General features: G+C 40.0%; 1 protein-coding gene across 1 annotated transcript in view; it reads left to right on the top strand.

The window, feature by feature from the left end:
* Positions 1 to 21,777, top strand: part of LOC129761823 (ATP-binding cassette sub-family D member 3) — a 27,775-nt gene continuing 5,998 nt past the window's right edge. The window contains exons 1-6 of the mRNA XM_055759609.1: positions 1 to 715; positions 7,910 to 8,022; positions 19,653 to 19,843; positions 19,912 to 20,009; positions 20,066 to 20,316; positions 20,374 to 20,453. Coding sequence (XP_055615584.1) covers positions 603 to 715; positions 7,910 to 8,022; positions 19,653 to 19,843; positions 19,912 to 20,009; positions 20,066 to 20,316; positions 20,374 to 20,453 — 846 coding nt within the window. The 5' untranslated portion in view covers positions 1 to 602. The remainder of the gene's footprint in view (positions 716 to 7,909; positions 8,023 to 19,652; positions 19,844 to 19,911; positions 20,010 to 20,065; positions 20,317 to 20,373; positions 20,454 to 21,777) is intronic.

The following is a 21,777-nucleotide window of genomic DNA, read 5'->3' as shown; positions in this document are numbered from 1 at the left end:
TTCAGTAGAGATATGCCATTCGTATCTCACGGTCGTTGCGTTTATAATTGGAGCTGTCGTGGTTAGTGGTCATCGTGTAAAATTTATCATTTCCTCTTCGGTTGAGCACCCTAATTTCCAAAACGACCCAGTGTAATTCGCTCACGCTTATTCACCGAAGTTCCCTTTACACCTTTTTTTTTAAACCATAGCCAGTTTTAGTAATTATAAGTGCACTTCGGTTATGTAGTGGGGAAAACTTTCTCCGTTTTCCAGAAGTGATTATGTACCTGGGGTTCAATAGTCTCTAAGTTGTGTTTTGATCTAATCGTGTTAAAGGGTGAACTGGAAGTGTAGAAAAAGTCCAACGATTCCAAAGTACAGATTCCTGTTAGTGCTGTATCATCTTATTGTGGCTGTGTCGCTAACACAGAACACGTTTGCAGTGTATTTCACCAGTGAATAAGTTTTAAATTTGCCCGATTGAGCGCGGAGCAGCAAAGAAAAACGAAGAATAATTTTGAAATTAGCTATTATATCGGCAGCCGTATACTCAGGGCGTATACTCCAATCCACCGAGGCAAGGTGGACGAACAACGTTTCGTCTGTTCTGCTGGCAGGAAATGGCTCCAAACTTGAGTAAGATAGCGGTAAATCAGAACCTGGCGATAGCGATCGCTGGTTGCACCGCTGCCACCTGGATTATACTGTACGGCAAGCAAATCCACAAAGCCCGGTAGGTAGCGGAAGGGATGCGATCATTCTCGCATCCCACTTATAAGTATTTGCTTACTGTTGTCGTCAATAAAAACGTTGCGCAATCGTTGTCATACGCACGGGTGATCTATTCGATTTTGATCAATTGGAACGATAGTTCGTTTAATAGGTTTACCCGATCCCACGTGTGTTTTTCTTTTATTCAATTTGGAGAAAAAACCAGTTGAAACAGTAAAGATAACGAAGACGTGATCAAGAGCATCAGTACAAAGCGGCTGAGATAAGCTTTGTTCTGACCAGAAATCGAAAGGTCATATCTCCACCACCAGGAACTATGACAAGGTTTATGACAAGGCAACTGGTTTATCTGTGGCACGGTTCGTAACAAATCTCCGTCGGTCAAAGCACTTCGCTTCCCCAACGTGATATTGGGAAAGCGAAGTGCTTCGACCATTGACGGAGATTCCGCATTTTGTTGAAGCTTGTTTTGAGTTTTAATGCGAAATAACATGTCCTGATATAAACTTGGCATATCACGATAATAGAAGTAAGCTAAACAGCAGAGCTTTTTTTGGCGAAGATTTCCTGGTTTGAATAAAACAGATTTCCACTTCGATACGTGTGGCGCTAACCATTCGACTATAAAAGCCGCTGTAGCAAATCTCATAAATCATGTAAACGTCTGCGCATCACTGATTTACTGAAATAAATAAGTAATCCAAAGATGTTGATGGTATTGTTGATAAGGAAGTCATTCGAAGAAGCAGAGATAAACTACCCGGCAAACATTAAATCGCATAACTAAGTCGCATATGAAGTGGCGTCGAATCAAAATCATATATAATGTCGATCAAAGGATACTATGTGTAAATCTAAAATCGTATAAAACGCGAAAACCACGATTTTATTTACCAATATAAATTAGGTCTCAATCAATACAAAATCATACGGTGCAAATCAGATGCAGTTTGTGAATCGCATGAACATATAAATTGAATCAATGTAATGCTGCGAAAATTGTACTACATGCTGTGGAAAATCGTTCAACGGTAAATCATATTGGATCGTAATTGAGGCCATATTACATCATATTAGGAATTTTACATATGAAGATCCGCGATGTCGTATGAACAGTCTCGAGGTCTGTTGGTGATCTGGTGATTTTGGAAGGCAAATTAATCCCTATCAGATCAGCAGGACTGAAAGTTGTTTCAAATTCTAATTTTTTTTCTTTATGTTATTTGTTTATTTAAAACCACCCTTAGGACATCTAGTATATGGATACACAGCATTTGACAGCGTCAAATATGTCCGGATCGCACTTTCACTCGCGAGAACTGCCTAAATCTCAAACTGTGTGAATCAAGACTCTTAAAAATATACTACAAGGTAGGCCAATATATCAGAACACTCTGCAGCAAAAAATATAGTATTTTTGTACACAAACCAATACAGTTGTATACGGTTTTGTGAACTCTATTCAATACGGAATTAACCGTTGTTAACGTTTCGACTTTTCTATACGCAAAACGTTTAACTTCGAATAAAGCTTGCATCTGTACTGCTTTCATACGCCGCTCCCCTAACCCAAGTATCAACCAAACGGTCACACCTCAAAATCGTCTTGACTTCGCTGATTAGTTTGCCGATGACAACTAAATTGACAACACATCTTGACTCGCGGATCATTTCAAATATTTATACCCCCTCCCTTTAAATGTCAAATGAATAATTCCTATCTTTAAAAACATGAATGTTGTCATATATACAAATGGCAATTCGTGAGGTTATATGCAGTGTCGGACAAAACATTAAGACCACTGCTCAAGCAAAAAAAGAAAGTGACAAAACTTTGAAAAAAAAATAATCCGATCCAGTGCTTCAATCCGTTTATAATAATTTATTTATATTGTTCAAGGAATTTATAAAATCTGTGGTTAAAACAATAGTCATGAATTAAAAAATGCGTTTGAAGCAAACTTAACAACTAAAAAGACGCGACAAAAATTAAAACCGGTTTTAAAATTCACGGTAAAAAAAATAAAAACAAGAAAAATCATACCGTGAAAAGCTTCTAGGGTTAGTACTTGGTCGTGTAAACTGCGCATCACTTCGCACATCCGGTTCCGCATAGATTTCGCCAGATTCTGGCATGTGGTGATCGGGATGGCGTACCAAAAAACATGGATCCTACCCCACAGATGCTGCTTATTTTTCGATTTCTTCGTATACACTGACCTTTTCACGATCTCCCATAGGTTCTCTATAGGATTCAGATCCGGCGATTGTGCTGGCCATTTCATGACGTCGACTTTGTTATTCTGAAATCATTTTTTGGCAGTCTTGACAGTGTGCTTCGTTATCCTGCATGAACTGCCATTTCAGGGGCATCTCCCACTAGGCGTGTGGAAGCATAACATCCTTTAGGATTTGGGTGTAGAGGTTCGAAAAAATCGAATTTTTGTTTTTTACATTTTTGGGAAGCGGATGCTCTCAGAAATGTTGTCATAAGATTATTTTTCGATATTTGATTTCGTAGGAACGTTACATCCAAAAGTATTAAGTCACCTCAAGGGATATCGTACTTCTGTACGAATTTTTAAACGCGTTTTCTTCATCCCCTTTGTGACTTGTGCGAGGTTCGCAATTCAGTCGAAAACATCCTCTGTATTTGCCCAAAGTATGAGAACCTCCGGAACTTACACGGGATCAGCGGGAGCATTCGAGATGTGCTTGGCGACGACCCTTCACAAACTACTGCACTGCTCTGTTTTTTGAAAGATGCCGATCTGTACTTTGAAATTCGAACAAAAAAACTTGTGATTAAATCGAAGATCCTTGTTCCTTCCCCTTCGCGATAAGGGGAACAAGAACAGTTGGCATCTTCGAGTGGCGCGGATTCCTCATCTGTGGCCTGGGCCATGGCAAGCGGACATCCTCGTCAAACCAGGTCAAAAAGCTCAAATGCGTAGAAATTCTCGTGACGAAATCTGTTTTTGTTTTATTGTTAATTGCTTGTCCGTATGTGCATGTAAAATGAATAGTAAGCGCACATCGCGGCATGGTTTCGGCCGTTTTTACTGAGACGAACCAGCCCAGGAGGCTGAAAGTCTCAAAAATAAAAAAAAACGCGTTTTCTCGAAACCATGTTTTTTTAACTGGTGGTATCGATATCTCAGGATCTACTCGCCGATTGGATAAAGTTTTTTATCAGCATGTAAAAATGGATTATCTAAAGCATGGGTGGCCAAACGCTAGTCCGCGTTCTACCGGTCGCCCGCGTAGGTATTCCTAGGCGCCCGCCAACTGCTCGAGGATAGTGTCACCTCCAAACGCAATTGAATTATCCCTTCACCTTTTGCCATTATCTTTTTATAAGGTAACATCACATCATGTGCAACACTTGCTCCATCTTTCTTACACCGTTTCATACACTCTTTCTTAAAACCGTCGTTTTTGAAGACCTTCCCTGTTTTCCGGAGCTTGCCCTTCACAATCGGCCCAGAATTTTTCTATTGGACGAGTTTGGCGGATTCGCCTCCTTCGGCACAAAAACAACATCATTGGTTTCGTACCACTCCATCACCGATTTCGCATAATGGCACGATGCCAGATCCGGCCAAAACAAAGTGTCACCGTCATGGGACCGGTCGTTATGTACGGCTTGCTGAGTTTAGGGCACCCACAGAACGCCTATCACACGATGTACTTCTTGGCAAACTTGCCGATCTTATCCTTACGGAACTTCTCCGGAACATTCAGGCGGAACTTGCCGACGAAAACCTCCAGGCCGGGGATCTGCTTGGCGTCTGCTCTAATGTGCCTCTCGTTGTCCGTTACGACGCATTTCGGCTGCACCAACCACTCGCGGCGCGAGATTTGGCAAACGTATTCTGTTCATCGGTTCGGTTAGGCGCCTTCCTTACCTTGAAACTTCTTGGCCATGCCCCGAATCGAAAGGTTTGGATTGTGCTTGATTTACACCTTCCTTGCCTTCACGGGGTCGGTCGTCTTAGTTTTTATCCACCGCCGCTGGATCGTCTGAGGCTCCTTGAACGATTTAACCACGGTCGAATGATAGATTTCCAACCTGTGGGACTGGTCTGGATTTTCTACGACCCCGCCCATAAATTTTTGTCGAAGCAATACTTGCTTGGAAGCTATCTCGATAACCACTTGTCAGATTGTAACTAAATTTTGCACATGTAAACATTACACTCTAAACTAGTTTTACTCAAAATTTCATCAATTTCACCCATGCAATAAAAAGTTATACACAAAAGAAAGTGTTGATTTTTTTTGCTTTGGGAAACATTTCGACAACGTTTCAAAATATGTAATTTGCCACACATGATGTTCGAGAAAAAACTCGATTCGATAAGATTCTATCGATTAACAAAATTGAAAATGTGCTCGGTCTGTTGACCGTTCGATTCTATTTATATACCATTATTCCCGCTAGATAGTTATTCAAAAACCGTATAATGATTTATAATATTCCCACACGTACTCCAGTACACATATTCAAAATTTGAAATGCAGACAGTTTGAAAAAGTCTGGCATACTCTTTCGCAAATGATCTCGTAGCTGAATTCATTCATTATTCTGGAACCTTTCAGTAAAGACGCTGCGTGATTTTCATTTGTGTCTGTAGTTTATTGTCGTAGTCATAATATCACAAATCACGATGCCAATAATGTATAGTAAATCTTAAAACTTATGTATGTAAATCCTAAAACAGAAACGGAAGCGGAAGTTTGCTCAAGTATGCAACAAAGTAATAAAAGTAATAAAATAAAGAATAGAAATAGGGACGGAAACAATGAAAGGATTTTTAGTCAATTGGCCCTTTACAACAATGTTGAGCGACAAAGAACTTGAGATAAGCAAAATGAACCGCTCAAACTGCTCTTCACCCGCAGAAAGTCATACTCTGTATCTGATGCGATTGGAATAGAATTCTGCATAATGAGATTCTACCATGTAACCAATCGATATATTCCCACTAGTACTGCTCGCAAATGGACCAGTTAAAGGCAGCGATCCAGGACAAAATTCGTGAATAATTCTATGTGATAGGCGTCGTGTTCTATCGGGGCATAGCCAAGCATCATGGCTTTTTGACAATACGATAAATTATTTTGGAGTCTGGCTGGGAGATTCTATTCCCCCAGCTAAATTAACCGGTTATTGCACCTTCAAATTATCACAGGCCCAAGTCTCTGCAAAATACAATCAAGTGCAAGAACTTCGACCTTATGAAAAGCATAAAAATACTTCAAACAGTTTTCGACGAGAAAGCAAACATGTTCTGGTAGATAGAATTTTTGAACTGCATGAAAGATAGCGGGAGATTGTGGAACAAAGGTGAAGTTTCATTTGCACTCATATGAATATATGATATTTGTACATATGAAATTGAACGAATGTACTTCTGCCTATAAACATTATGTTTTTGGTCTCCCAAAAATCGACACGAGCTTTCTGGATAACCCAATATGGGCTATCCTGATTTCTCCGTTATTTTTATTTTCATTCTCCCTAAATTTTTAAAATTATAGTTGGCAACTCAGCTCACATCTGTTGGGATTAGTGCATTCAAACTAGAGATGGGCGAGCGTTCACGAGCCACTCATTTGAGCCGGTTCGTCAGAACGAGCGTACGATCCATGGTTTTTACAAATGAACCACGGTTCAAAAAGGAGCCGCTTTCCAAAAGAGTCTCGGCACAAAAAAGAGTTTTGGCTCAAAAAGAGCCGCGGTTCAAAAAAAGACCCGCACAAATGAGCCGGATCGTTTCAATGCTCGTTCATCTGAGCTGAGCTGCTGACTGAAATTAACCGTTTTTCCCACCTCTAATTCAAACCATCTGGTGTTTGGCTGAGAGGAACAAGAGCTGGTATAAATTGATGTTCTTTTATACAAAAGTAATAACTCCTTGTTTCAAGCAGCAGTACCTGTTACATTTCACTACTTGCAAAAGGTACTGGGATATCCTAACTTGACGAGCAAACGACTCGGCCAAATATCCTACAAATTCCGCTTCATCAATTTGGGAGTTTGCAGGCTTAATGTTTCCTTCTTTAACGGGATAACCATAGGTCGTTCCACAGATCATCTTACGATTCCGCTGCATACTCAAAATGTTTCGATTCCAGTTTCGGGTCCCTTGTTTTATCATTCAAGTGAGATCCGTAATTATCAAGAAAAAGTATTAATCCTGTTAACTCCTGGAAAGAGGATTTCGATAATCCTGTTGGTCAACAATAACAACGAGACCGCTCGTCATACTTTGGTTGATGTTTTGGGTACGAAAAAAGTCACAGCATGACTAGTGCCAAAAGTGCTAAGTTTTTTTTTACAAAATTTCCATCACTATCAAGTGACTGAAGACATGTTTGAACGATCAAATTCTGATCCCACGTTCATTCAACGCATAATTACTGGCGACGAGACATAGGACAAAAGACAATGAGACAAATTACCGCTTCGAGGGACCCGTTTTGACAGGATTGAATATAAAAACGAATTCGCGTGAACTGCGTGAATTGAAGCTATGAAAAGTGTTTCGATGGCTGGATTGTTCGCTGGAAAAAGTTTATTTGAAGGGACCTATTTTAAAGGCAATAATATAAATTTAGATGATAAATAAAACTTTAAAAAAACACAAATTATAAATTTGACAGAATGTACATTTGGGCATTTAACCCGAAGTTTTCGTAACGTCAACCGTGGACGAGCAGCGTGACCTCACAATAATGAAAGAAATGCGAGGTATAAAGAACAGAGGAAGTCCAGTAGAGTAAATTCTGAAGTATTAATGAGAATCATTTTTAAATTCGAGAATAAGATCATAATGACAGGTAATAATAAGAAAATTATAATAACAGTTCTTTCACTGATTTAGCAAGAGCTACCTAAATGAATAAAGTACTAAGAACTCGTTTCTGTTTTCACTTCAAATGTGCCCAAAGACCATAAATCTGAGACACATTCCCCAGCGGTTTCGCGAAGGGAATCGAACCGTGCATAACTGTTCTGTAACCATATGCAAATACTCGGGTTCAAAGAGCACCCCGTTCAGAAATCGATCTAAATTGAACGCACGGAAATCAAAATTATTCCACAACAGCACGAGCAACGTGTGTCTGTATGCACGCGTACACCGTAATGAAACAGGATTGTAATTGTTTTGTATTTTGTTAATTCCAGCAAGCAACGGCCCGAGGATGAAATTCAATACATTATCAGTGACAAGAAGGAGAAACGCACGACGAAAGCACACGTGAACTCGGTATTTTTCAAGCAGCTGCGTGCACTACTGAGTGAGTAGAAAACATTTTATTTGATGCGAACACATTTTTTCTCTATGATTTATGTTACAATGGAGCCCAAGTTGAGGCAGTTACAAAAAAGGCACACGAAATGGATTTAAGAGAGATAGATATACTGCGCGGCTTGTGAAAAATATTCCAGAGAAGGAGGCACAGTCGCTTAGCAGTTGTGATATCAATCCACTGAGCTATTTTTTGTGGGGCATCATTATTGATACCAAAAGAACAAACACAACAATCAATCGAATCGCATAAGTATCGAATCACAGAGGTGATGATACCATTAGACCGCGACATTATGAAACGCGCATATTATACCTTTCTCCTCTATATCATATGTACACGCTGCAGTGGAATGCACTTCGTGCATTATCAGATACTGCCAATGTGTGCTATTAATGATAATTGTGTCTGGTTCTACCGACGCGCTCATTGTAGTTAGACCCACTCCCCGGACATTGATTATCACGTCGTTTTTTTAATACCAACAAAACTCGGTTAGATGTACTCGAGCGACAAATGGAATATGCAAAATATTGCTAATCTAAATTGGTGTAACTCAAACATGCTCATTCGTTTCGCAAACCGCCTAATTCGTTGGCAAGATTAACATTTTAAGTCATACCTCCGATTGAGGCGGCCGCCGAGTTGACCTTTACTCAACCAATCTAATGCAATATCGACAGTAGCTACTTGAGATACCCATTCTGCGCGTGTGTGTGTTTGTTTGCAAATTTCAATCGAAAGTTGTGCCAATAACAGTCGCTGGATATCCGTTGATCAATTCATTCACCTAAATAAACTACCACGGTTTGTAGACCGTTGAAGGCGATGTTCATTGTCACAAAATAAGCCACAACCGCTAGAAATCATTTCTAGGGGCCTATTTCAGGCGCATCTTCTTCGGTCGAAAAATGATTACGCTTAGTCATGATATTTCTACAAGCTGTGATGTCACCGAGCTGGCCGGTTTGATTAACTTTGCCGGTTTCAAACAAGTCCAACGACTACCCTGCGAAAAAATTCGGAACACACAGGAACATCATATGGTTCAATCAAATCTTATCGCCGTATCTTTCGGCGCTTTCGCAAACCGGTGTCGTCACCAACACGTTCTGGCGAAATGCAAGTCATGGGTTTCGGGGTGCAATTTCGTCTCTTGATGGTAAATAAGTCGAACCTGTTGTATATGGATATTCTTTGCACCAAATGAGAGACTAAATCTACCTTCTAATTTTTTCCTGAACGGTCGACCGATTATAATTGATTGTAAACAGTTTTTTTTTTATTTAAATCATTTATTTTTACAGGCTCAGTTACATAGGTTTAAAGGGGCCGAACTCTTAGCTATACTTTTATTAGTATATATCAACATGTTTCCTTAAATCTAGGGTTAATAAAGTAGGAAACCGATTACTCGCGGTCTACTCGAGATTAGAAGGGTGACATAGTTTCTTTTGGAAAAGGAGGGGATATAAGGATATTGTACAGTGTTCACACTGGCATTCACACTCACGCTCATCATACTCAATTCTTAAATCTATTATTATATCTATTATGTATATACATTTCAGCTTATTCTATAGTTAGTCAGAAGGGAAACAGTCGCTCGCGAAGGAAAAAAAAGGAGAGGATAAGGGTGTACGGACAATCAGACACGAAGATCGATGGTTTTAAGGAAAACATATATTAGGGACATGTAATCGAGGTCTGACCGAGCCAACACATCTCTCACCGGTACATTGGGCTGTCTACCTCGGGTCTGAAGGGAGTTTTCTAAATTCGATCTGGCAACAAGATACACCTCGCACGACCAAACAACGTGCTCGATGTCGTGGTAACCTTGGCCACAAACACAGAGATTGCTACTGGCAAGATTGAAACGAAAGAGTAGCGCATGTAACGAACAGTGATTGGACATGAGTCGGGAGAAGGTGCGAATAAAGTCCCGACTCAAGTCCAGACTTTTGAACCACGGTTTGAGGCTAACCTTAGGGGAAATTGAGTGAAACCACCGGCCCAATTCATCTTCATTCCATTTGCGTTGCCAATTAGCGATGGTATTTTTACGGAGAATAAAATTCATTGAAGGCGATTTGACGCTGATAAATGTCGCCCTCAATCGCACCTACCTTTGCTAATGAGTCAGCCCTCTCATTACCCGGAATTGAGCAATGTGAAGGGACCCAGACAAAGGTAATGACATAACAGCGTCTGGTTAAAGCACTCAAAATTTCTCGTATTCTCTCAAGGAAGTACGGCGAGTGCTTTTCCGGCTTCACTGAACGGATAGCTTCGACAGAGCTAAGACTATCCGTTACAATGTAATAGTGTTCAACAGGTCGTGAGGCGACGCTGTCCAGCGCTCAATGATTTGCCGCCAATTCAGCAATATACACTGAGTAAGGATTCTGAAGACTGTGTGAGGTGCTAAAAAATTCGTTGAACACTCCAAATCCTGTGGACTCGTTTATAGTGGACCCATCAGTAAAGTACATAGTATCACAATTGATGCCCCCATACTTTTCATCGAAGATCGTTGGAGCGATCCTCGATCGTTGGTAATCTGAATATCCATGGATATCTTGCTTCATGGACAGATCAAAATGCACAGGGAATTGATGTAGTCAGGGAAACAAACACGGTTGGGAATATACGAGGAAGGATCAACCTGCATGGAGATGAATTCATGATATGAACTCATGAATCCGGAGTGAAAATTTAGCTCGATCAGCTGCTCAAAATTTCCGATCACCAATGGGTTCATAACCTTACACCGGATGAAGAACCGAAGAGATAATAAATTGAAGCGATCTTTTAGTGGGAGTAGGCCTGCCAAAACCTCGAGACTCATGGTATGCGTTGAGGGCATACATCCCAACGCGATACGGAGACAAAGATACTGAATTCGCTCGAGTTTAATGAGGTGTGTTTTGGCAGCTGATTGAAAACAGAAACTGCCATACTTCATCACTGAGAGAATAGCTGTTCGATACAACATTATAAGATCTTCGGGATGGGCTCCCCACCAGGTGCCGGTAATTGTACGGAGAAAGTTTATTCTTTGTTGGCATTTTTACTCAGATACCTAATATGGGCCCCCCAAGTACATTTGGAGTCGAACCAGACCCCAAGATACTTGAATGACATAGCATGAGTGATCGGTTTACCCAAAAGTTGAAGCTTTGGTTTTGCTGGTCTATGCTTCCTAGAAAAAACCACCATCTCTGTTTTCTCCGTGGAGAATTCGATCCCAAGCCCAATGGCCCAGGTTGAAAAATTGTTCAAAGTATCTTGTAAGGGTCCTTGCAGGTCGGATTCGTTAGATCCTACGACAGACACCACTCCATCATCTGCAAGTTGTCTTAGGCTGCAATTTTGTGTAAGGCAATTGTCGATGTCGCTTACATAGAAGTTGTACAATTGTAAACAGTTTGCCTGTTAACAATGAATGGAGTGTTGCTCGATTTTTGGTACAATTTTCAATTGTGCTTTAAGTGCTATTTAATTTCTCCAATGAGCCTCTAAATACTATCGAATCTAGACAGTAGTTTATACGTGCTGCTCTTATGATTGAAATGTTCAATCTGCTTTGTCATGATTTAATCATGCACAAAATAAGTTATAGGCATCTTACCAGCAGACGAAATGAATCTGACTAAGTGCAACACTTTCCAACACAAACTGCTTTTGTTGCAGATTTCGAAAGGGACATTCAAATAACAATGAAAATCATCATCCATTCGTCGCTCATGAAAGCTCCCCAACTGTCGCTTCGATAACATTAGTAGTACTTCCCTTGAACTTTACAGAATCTGTTAATCATTTATTAATTAATTAATTTATTTATTTTGGCTTAACGTCTTTACAACATGGTCTCATTCACAATGTTTCGCCAATAAACTCGGTTCGTGGCTATCTCTCTCCAATTCCGCGGGCACCCCATACTCACCATGTCGTGTTCCACTTGGTCCAACCACCTTGCTCACAGCGCTCCTCATCGTCTCGCATCAGCCAGATTCCCGATGAACACCATTTCTGCAGGATAGTTGTTCGACATCCTTGCAATATGGCCTGCCTAGCGTATTCTTCCATCTTTGATCACTTTTTGGACACTGGATTCACCGGTGAGTTGCGTGAGCTCGTGGTTCATCCTTCGCCTCCTTACACCGATTTTGTGCACACCGCAAGATGGATTTTAACACACATCATTCAAAGACTTCGAGTGCTCACAGGTTCTCTTCGAGTATTGTTCACGTTTCGTGCCCGTAGAGGACAACCGGTCTTATGAGCTTTTTCCACAGGGCACATTCGCACGACTGCTAAATCTGCTTGACTTCAAGTGTTTATGGAAACCTTGCTGGTATCATTGTTAGACGTTACCGTTGATCCAAGGTAGATAAATTGGTCCTCTACCTTGAACTAATCGCCGTCCATCATTACACTACTACCTAATCGGATCCTGTCGTACTCGGATCCGGGGACCAGCATGTGTATGGTTTTCAGACGCATTGATACACAGTCCATCTCTCTCCTTCGTGTTTAAGTTTGGTGTAATGTTCAGCTATCGTCTCAAATGTTCTGCCGATAATATCTACATCATCAGCGAAGCAGATGAATTGACTGGATCTATTGAAAATCGTTCCACGCAAGTTATACGCCGCCGCACAATGTTGAACAGCAGGTACCTTGGTGAAGCCCCCATCAGTTCTTGAATAAATCAAATAATCCAGCCGATATTCGCAAACAGTACTGTGTTCTATCCATCGTAGTCTTAGTCAGTCTTGTCAGCTTCCCGGAGAAGCCGTTTTCGTCCATGATTCTCCTTTGCTCTATTCGTGTTATTGAATCAGATGCGGCCTTAAAGTCGATGAACAGATGGTGCGTTGGGACTCTGTACTCACGGCATTTCTGGAGGATCTGCCGCAAGGTGATGATTTGGTCAGTAGTAGACCGACTGATTAGCACTTAACCACTCTTCTTCAAAAATACGACTTGAAAACTCGCGACTACCGGTTAAAAAGTTCGCAAATTCGCTAAACCGCGAATATTTAGTCGGACTGGTTTGGAGACTCGATTTTTAGCTTTGAGAAAAGCTTTTTGGGGAAATGCTGCTACACAAAAACACCTGTCTTTCAGTTATAGAAAACTGAACCACACGCGACAAGACAAGATCACTTCAATTCTGATCTTTATTCTATGTACAATATATACAATGTGGAATTGCTGCTATTGTTTCACAGCATCTTTAGCGCACACTGGGTGCGGTTGCGTGATTATTGGTTAATATTCGGAATTTCATTAATTACTATTTACAGTTTTTTAACACCGACCTTCGATGAGCCAACCTGATAACCTCCCACGAATCCGTTTGTAAGTGGCGACAGACGATGGAAGATGCTTTGGGAAAGCATTCAGGATGGTGATTGTGCTAAAATTTTCACAGTCTAGTTTGTTATTCTTCTTGAAAATAGGGAAAATAACCCCAACTTTCCGCTCCTCTGGTAGCTGTTTTGTTTCCCTAATTTTGACAATCAATCCATGCAGACAATTACCCAACATTTTCGGGCCCATCTTGATAGGTTCCACTCCGATGCCATCTTACACAGTTGATTTGTTGTTCTAAAGATGTTTGATGACATTCCTATCTTCACCTATCGTTGGGGGTGGTACATCTTCATTATTTACCGCACCAACGTAATCGCTTCCATCGTCATCTTGGTCCTCTGCATGTACACCATTCAGGTGTTCATCGAAGTGCTGCCTCCACCTTTCGGTCACATCTCGTTCGTTCGTCAGTATACTCCCATCCTTATTGCGACACATTTCTGCTCGTGGCACGAAGCTTTTTCGGGATGCACTGAGTTTCTGGTAGAACTTTCGCGTCTCATGAGAATGGTGCAGCTGTTCTAGTTCTTCACATTTCTCCTCTTCCTGGTGGCGCTTCTTTTCCCGGAAGAGTTGGGTTTGCTGTCTCCGCTTCTGTCTATATCGTTCCACGTTAAGGCGGGTAGCTTGACGCAGCAATAGCTCCCGTGCAGCGTTTTTCTCGTGTAACACTTGCTGACACTCATCATCGAACCACTCGTATCGTCGTCTTCGTTCCACGTGTCGTAGGATGGTCTCCGCTACGCTGTTTATGGTTGTTCTAATCATGCTCCAACAGTCCTCAAGAGGAGCTTCGTTAATTTGATCCTCTTCCGGCCGCGCAGCTTCAAGCGAATGTTCGTAGTTTTCGGCGACATCTGCTCGTTTCAGTCGCGTAAGATTGTACCATCGCGGGCATCGTTAGCGAATGTTGTTCACAACGGAGAGTTTTGGGTGTATCCTAACCACCACTAGGTAGTGGTCCGAACCGATGTTAGCTCCTCGATAGGTCCTGACGTCAGTTATGTCCGAGTAATGCCGACGGTCTATTAGAACATGGTAGATCTGAGATGGAATTTGTGTTGATAGAAGGTACTGCGTACGGCCATATTCCTAGGGATGAGTCTTAGGCCGTTTTCATTTGTTAACTGGTGTGCGTTGTACATAAAAAATAACAGGTTTGAAATCCTCTTCTTTGCCGATCTGGACATTGAAATCTCTGATGATGATCTTGATGGCATGTTTTAGGCAGCGTTCGTATTCGCATTCCAGCTACGCGTAGAATTCGTCTTTGTCATCATCGGGACTTGCAAGGTGAGGGCTGTACACGTTAATGTGGCTGATGTTGAAGAATCGACCCTTAATCCTCAATCTGCACATTTTTGGGTAGATTGGCCACTATTCAATCACACGCTTCTACATATCGCCCATCACAATGAAAGCTGTACCTAGCTCGTTAGTGTTGTCGCAGCTCTGGTATATGGCATGACCATCGCGAAACGTGCGTACTGTAGATCCTCCAACACATATCCTGCAGCGCTACGATGTCAAACTTGCGATTTTTCAATAGTACGGAAAGCACACGAGTGCTTCCGTGAGATTGAGAGATCGACAATTCTTCCGATAACACTTCCATTGTTTAGGCAGGAAATAAATTTCTTGTTTATGAGGACGTTAAAAAAGAGGATGGTCTCCGTAAAAGGTAAAAGGGGCTAGCAGAAAGCAGAACAAAGCTAACCTGTTTCGAAGAGTAACTTCAATAAGTTGGGTAGCTGTCTTCAAGCAGATGACGATTATGCGTGCTGGTGGTCGAAGGATGTGCCGTTTAGATCCTGAAGACTGAACAGTACATAATCTTATATACCTGCAAAGATAGAAATATTGAATTATGTCTAGCAATGTAAAAATCAATCAGATCAGGGAAGGAACTGAAGCAATTCGTCGTTGTAATGACACTTTTAAACACGTTTAAACATTTGAGAAAAATTACCTTGACAAAATAAACGACCAAAATCTGGATATTGTTATAAAAAAACCGTGGGTGATGAAACGAAAACTTTGAAGTAAAACAAATAGAAGATCTATAGAAGAATAGAAGAACAAATAGAGAAACTTTGAAGTAAAACAAATAGAAGTAGAACAAATAGAAGACAATAGAACATGCAACCGCAATAAAAAAGTTTTTACTCAAAAACAAAATACACTGAAAAAAAAACATAATTCGTTAACAAAATGAAATAACCGAAATGAAATGAAAATCAGAAGTAATGATAGAATATGAAAAAACAATCAGGACGCCCCAAAAGGATCGAAAAATCAAGACATGTCCTGCTAAATCAGGACAGATGGTCACCCTATCAATGGAACAACAACTTTCATAATTTTTTATGGCTTTGGAAAGTGATAAAAATGAGAAAGTTTTGACATCAAATGATAGCTTAATTTCTTAGCAACCACTTACTACCAATTTCATTCACCTTTGTATAACTTTATTGAACAAAGAATTCGGTTTAAAGCAACTATGTGCGGAAAGTACATAACCTAATAAAAAACAAAAGCTAATAAAATGCAGAAATATGTAAACTTTTCTGCAGTATTACTTTGATAAAAGAACACACATTGTGATGTAGGAAAAAACCATTGGATTGAACCTCCTACAGGATAAAAAATGTAATTTTCTGGAAAACTGAGGAACGGAAAATAATAACCAAAATTACACCAATGGCTTCCGTTAAAAAAATATTATTTACAGCTTGTTAGTCAATGAGTGTCAATGAGTAAAATTATCACATCTCATCAGCAGACGAAACAAATCCGAATGAATGCAACACTTGCCAACACTTGCTTTTGTTGCAGGCAGTCTTCCATGTTTCACAAAAAACACTGCGTCCGGAATAAACATGGCCACGCTGCTGTTCACAGTTTTGTGTTTGAGTACAAACATGATTTTTTCGTACCTATGTTAGAAAATGTGACATGTTTGTATTCGTGGTATGTTTGGACATACGATGCTTAATCCCAATGTTTCACATGATGTTCGAACATGGTGTACAGTTTCTCTTGCATTTTCACCCCAAGCACCGGCAGTGCGTAGAGTAGAAGAAGCGAATCGGACACCACACCACCACCACTCAACGCGTGGTGAGTTGATATGTTGACATGGAAAAAATGCTTTCCTTTCATGACAATGGGTGCTTCATCAAAAATATTGGGCAAATAAAATAAACCTCTTTATCTGTTCTGAACAAAATAAACATCGATTGATATGAGAGTTTTTCACATTTGATATCATTATTTAGTGCACGCATCAATTTATATATTGAATTCATGTAACATTCGCTATTATTAGCTATTTGAACAAGTACTAAAATTGAATTATTCAGCAGTGACATGTTAGGCGTGACGCTAACCACGGGAGCAACAATTTTGGCTGGATCTTTGAATACAAATGGCCAATACTGCTTGTTCGCGACGATCGCGACCCGAGCTATAAAACGAGCGGAGAAGAGGAGAAGAAAGGATGATGCAATCGCATGCACACATAGCATATGTAGTGCAGTGTAAGTGTAGCTTTTAGTTTTTTCCTTCATTCAGTTTGTGATAACATCGAGAAATTAATGGTGTGTTTTAGCCGCTTAAATTTCTCTGCTGGTTCTGCTGTGTGCCGCTGAAGGTTGCATCTAAAACTAATTTTTGGGTATTTATTTTTTTGGTCAGCATTTTTACGACGTCGCCCGCTATGCAGTCGGCTCCCCAGACTTTAATTGCCAACATGCACGCAAAAAAAAAAATAGAAAGCTTCTATTCAGAGAATGTTTTCTTTGAACGAAACCAAGGATTATTTAATCAGACTTGCAAAATGTGCATGAACGATCTATAAACTATTACTTAGTCGCGGCAATACATACACACACTCTTTACAGATACACGGGCCGAAGGTTGTGCAGTCCACTGATGATTCAACAAGAGCCAAAGGTTGTACCGCTCATGACAACTCTACACGAGCTGATGATTGCGCCGGCTAGTGATCATACTATCCTGGATTCCTCGAGTCGAAAAAGACGCACCACGCTAGATATGGGGTGCAGACTAGGGGGTCGTTGCTGATTAACGGTCAGCTGCATCCCAATAGGAAGTATCCCATGTCGGGCACACGTACAGAGCACTGAAGACTGCAACATCCCAATTATGAGAACACTTGTAATACTAACCTCGAGCCAACCGCGAGTAATCGGTTACATATTACTAACATAGTTGTAAGCAAACATTATCAAAATATAGAACTCCCGGACCCGTTAGGCTGACGCCATATGAGCCTTAATAAAAATATATATTTTGGTGCATGAAGTTATAGCCTCTTAGTTCGTGCAATTTTTGAAATGCGAACTAAATTTCAAGTTCGTTTCTGTGAAAAAGTATTCTACTAAGAAATGTTTTGGGATGAATAATTTCTTTCCGTGTATGAAAAGAAACGAAACGAAAGCAATGAATACTGCGACATGGGGTTATATGTTTGCGAGATGGAAAATGAAAGGTGGGAAGATTTTTTAAATCTGTGACGTCACAGATTTTGTTTATGTATGTTATTTTTCTTATAATAGTCCACTACATAGGAAAAGTGTTGTTATTAAAAGTAAAAATAAGCAAATGAAATGAACGTACTAGTCTTTTTTCCTTCCTTTTCCAAATCATAAGTGCCCGACATTTTAACAGAAACTGAAATTTCAGCATTTTTGAAGTGTTCTAAACTTAATTTCAATTCAATTCTACTTCTCGTTACGTCGACCAAAAACGTAAACGAACAAAGTCAGAGTCATACAATCTTTTGTTCCTTTGTCCGATAAACATTTGACAGTGCATGGGAAACAAAGGTTGCAAGTTTTTTGTCATGTAAAATGAAGTTGGAAAATAAATTGAATTGACTCCGTATGACTTAGATTTAGACGACTGAAGTTTTCAGCACCCTAATTGTGAAAAAAGTAATTACAATTGCTGACAAAAGTCAAAGTTCCATAAAGTTGCTCTAGAATTAAAACATAGTAGACATTAGAATACTATTTCTGAAATCAAAGAAAAAAATTAAACATTTTAGTTCGTGATATGTTTTGTTTTTTTCAAAATGCGAAAAATATGATTTGGAAATCTGTAATTAGCTTCTGTATATCCTCTTTCAACGTTATTCGTAGACACATTCAATTTTGTAACATTTGAGTAACTGACTGGTATGCCTGGTATGTGAACTTCCTATCTTCCTGGCTACTAACACAATCAAAGTTCAATACGACCAAAACCCGTGAATCTTCCCACCTTCTATTCTTCATCTCGATATGTTTGTACATGATGTTCTTGAATTATAAACATCGTGTTTGTTTTCACATGTCTATGTTTGTGTATCATTGTCGTGTTGGGAATAGACACTCAACACTAGCGGTAATCATGTTCGAATTCAAACAAAAATATGGAATTTTCACATCGCGTGGACATGTGTAAGTGTTTTTCGGAAGACTGGTTGCAGGTTTCAACAGTGGCATCCAAATAACAATGAAAATCATCGTCGCTCATGAAAGCTCCCCAACTCTCGGCTCGATAACATTAGTAACAAACTCATTCATCGCCTCTCGATTCAAAGCAGCTTGACCGGCAGTTGACCGGTCTGTTTTTTTTTTTCTCTCTGCGATCGACTAAGACATATGTACAACCCAAACAAGTCGCCGTTGTTTGACCTTGATCCATTGCGCCAATATCAAAACCAGATTTCAAACAGCATCTCGTCCAGCTAGCTTTACACCTTACGCATTCATGCTTGCGTAAATGGAATTGCGTAACAGAAGGATACCGGTTTTTCAGACTAATCAAGTTGCATTGATAGAATCTACGATTAACCTATCGATTTCTGTGATGAAGGAGACGGTGTGTCTATTGAATTTTATGCTGATGATAAAAGCCGGGATGCTTCCCTGTAGCAGTGAGGGTTATCAAAATAACAAATAAATCAACAAGTGCACGATGAACTTGATCATCTTTCTATCCATTGACTGAAAATGCAGCCCCTGCCGCAACACTCCATGTTATCCGAAAGATGAAATTTTGTTGCTCTAGTGAACGTGTTTTCACTGTCACTTATAATTCCACCGACCGGATTCTTCGACCATTCGATAGCAATAAAAAATAAGTTGAGGGTTTATGTAATGCAAAACATAATGTGTGTCGATTGAAAAAAATATAAACAAGAATCCCTTCACCTTATTCCCCAGAAATAATCATTCCGAAGAAATGGAGCGCAGAGAATGGCTTGCTGCTAATCATAGCGGCGTCACTAATCGCACGGTCCATCAGCGACATATGGATGATCCAAAGTGCGACGGCCATCGAGAGCACCATTATCACCATGAACAAAAGCCAATTTCGTATCACCCTGTTCAAATACCTTTCGGCGCTTCCGGCTGTAAGTTTCCTTAGACACTAAATCCTACCATGAGAGCTATAACTATGACTAACCTATGACTTCCCCAGATCGCGGTAGTTAACAACGTTTTAAAGTGGAGCATTGGTGAGCTGAAGCTTCGTTTTAGGACCAACCTCTCGCAGCACCTATACACAGAGTACCTGAAGTAAGCATTGCCCAATTTTCCTATGAATCTTCTATATCACATTTTACCACCCGCAGAGGCTTCACCTACTACAAAATGTCCAACCTAGACAATCGAATAGCGAACGCCGACCAGCTGTTGACCACCGACATTGACAAGTTCTGCGAGAGCGTGACCGATCTCTACTCCAACATCTGCAAGCCGCTGCTTGACATCGTGATATATGTGTACAGACTGACGACGAACCTTGGCGGGATGACTCCAAGCATTCTGCTGCTGTATCTGTTCTTCTCGGGGATGTTCCTGACGAATCTACGCAAACCGACCGGTAAGTGAATTTTGAATTTTCCCAAAAGGCGTTCTAACGGTGGTCCCTGGCTTCTAGGTCGACTAACCGTGATGGAGCAGAAACTCGAAGGAGAGTTCCGATACGTTAATAGCAGACTTATAACGAACTCGGAAGAAGTGAGTATATGGGATTGTCTGCAGAACAGTGATTAACATACGTTAAATAAATTGATAAAGTGAGGGGTATAAACCAGTATAATTCGTTTTAGGATTTTGAACAAAGTAGATGAATGAACAAACACAACTTGTTAAATTGTCATTCAAGGGGTGAAAATCTCAATGATTTGTAGAAGCTATACACATTTTGTGTAGTCTCACTCTATCAGGTGTGCGAGTTGAAGTTGTCCGTTTGTTTCGGTGAAAAAAACACATATTCAGGAGAATTTCAAAATATTTTTAGTCGATTGATTGTACACATTCCATACACAATTTTGGATTCAATTCCAATAAAACTTTTATTTTCGATCTTTATGTTCGGAAAAATGCTGCTCTGCAAGTGCATGTATCATTTGTTATCTGTATTAATTCTTTTACCCGGTACTGATAGCTCATGGTACACTATACCCTCATTTTTCGGCCGAACAGATTTGTGGATGGGCCGGCTTCACCAGGTGAAAGCCATGATTTTTCGCGCTTGGGGTTGGGGATGCAAATCTGACTTCCTTTGGTGCCGCTGAAGGCTTCACAGATGGTTTTGCGATGCTCAATTTATCTTTGGCTTAATTCGTGTGGTACCGTTATCCGGAGGAAAATTAATCAAACGTACTAATGAAATCAAACTGAAATTTTTGGAGGTGTTATTTAATTAAATTTAAAGCTTTTTCTATATGATACGTACATCTGTAGATTCTATTTGTAAGTAGTTCTAATCGAATCGCTCATTAATTTGATAAAAAAATATTTTTTTAGCAGCATTTTCGTTTTCATTTTTGAACCTGGTAGAGAAACATATTTTCGACAGATCAAAATGGTATTAATAGATATTGAATATCAATTGATTGAATATTGATATACTCTGCTGAGTCTTTGTGAGTTGAAATAGTACTTAGATAGTTCAAATTACTATTAAAACGAGTGATAAAATTCAATTTTACAAAAAAATTCGAGGGGTTGTATCCAAGACACGACCGCTTAAAACGTAGGACTACGCAATCTTTTTTTTTTAATTTGTTGGTTTATCATTTCGGATATTATTTGATAATACGTCGGATTTCATAAATAACTCTTTAGTAAAAAGTTCCGGAGACCCTGAAAGGGTTTAATGGCTTGCGTGGTTTTTGTAGAATCATTTCGAGAAGAAACGATTCTTTCTTGCCTTTGCGAGAACAATACAATAATTGGTCATATGTCGCATTTTGTGTCTTTATATCAATGCACGCATTGCACTGAGTATTTAACGAGAGGCATTTTCCGTGCATCGCCATTTAACAAGCATCAAACA

The sequence above is a fragment of the Toxorhynchites rutilus genome, chromosome 1, assembly GCF_029784135.1.
Source record: "Toxorhynchites rutilus septentrionalis strain SRP chromosome 1, ASM2978413v1, whole genome shotgun sequence".
NCBI classification, from domain to species: Eukaryota; Metazoa; Arthropoda; class Insecta; order Diptera; family Culicidae; genus Toxorhynchites; species Toxorhynchites rutilus.
The sequence above is the reverse complement of the archived record's forward strand: the minus strand, read 5'-3'. Positions and strand labels throughout refer to the sequence as shown.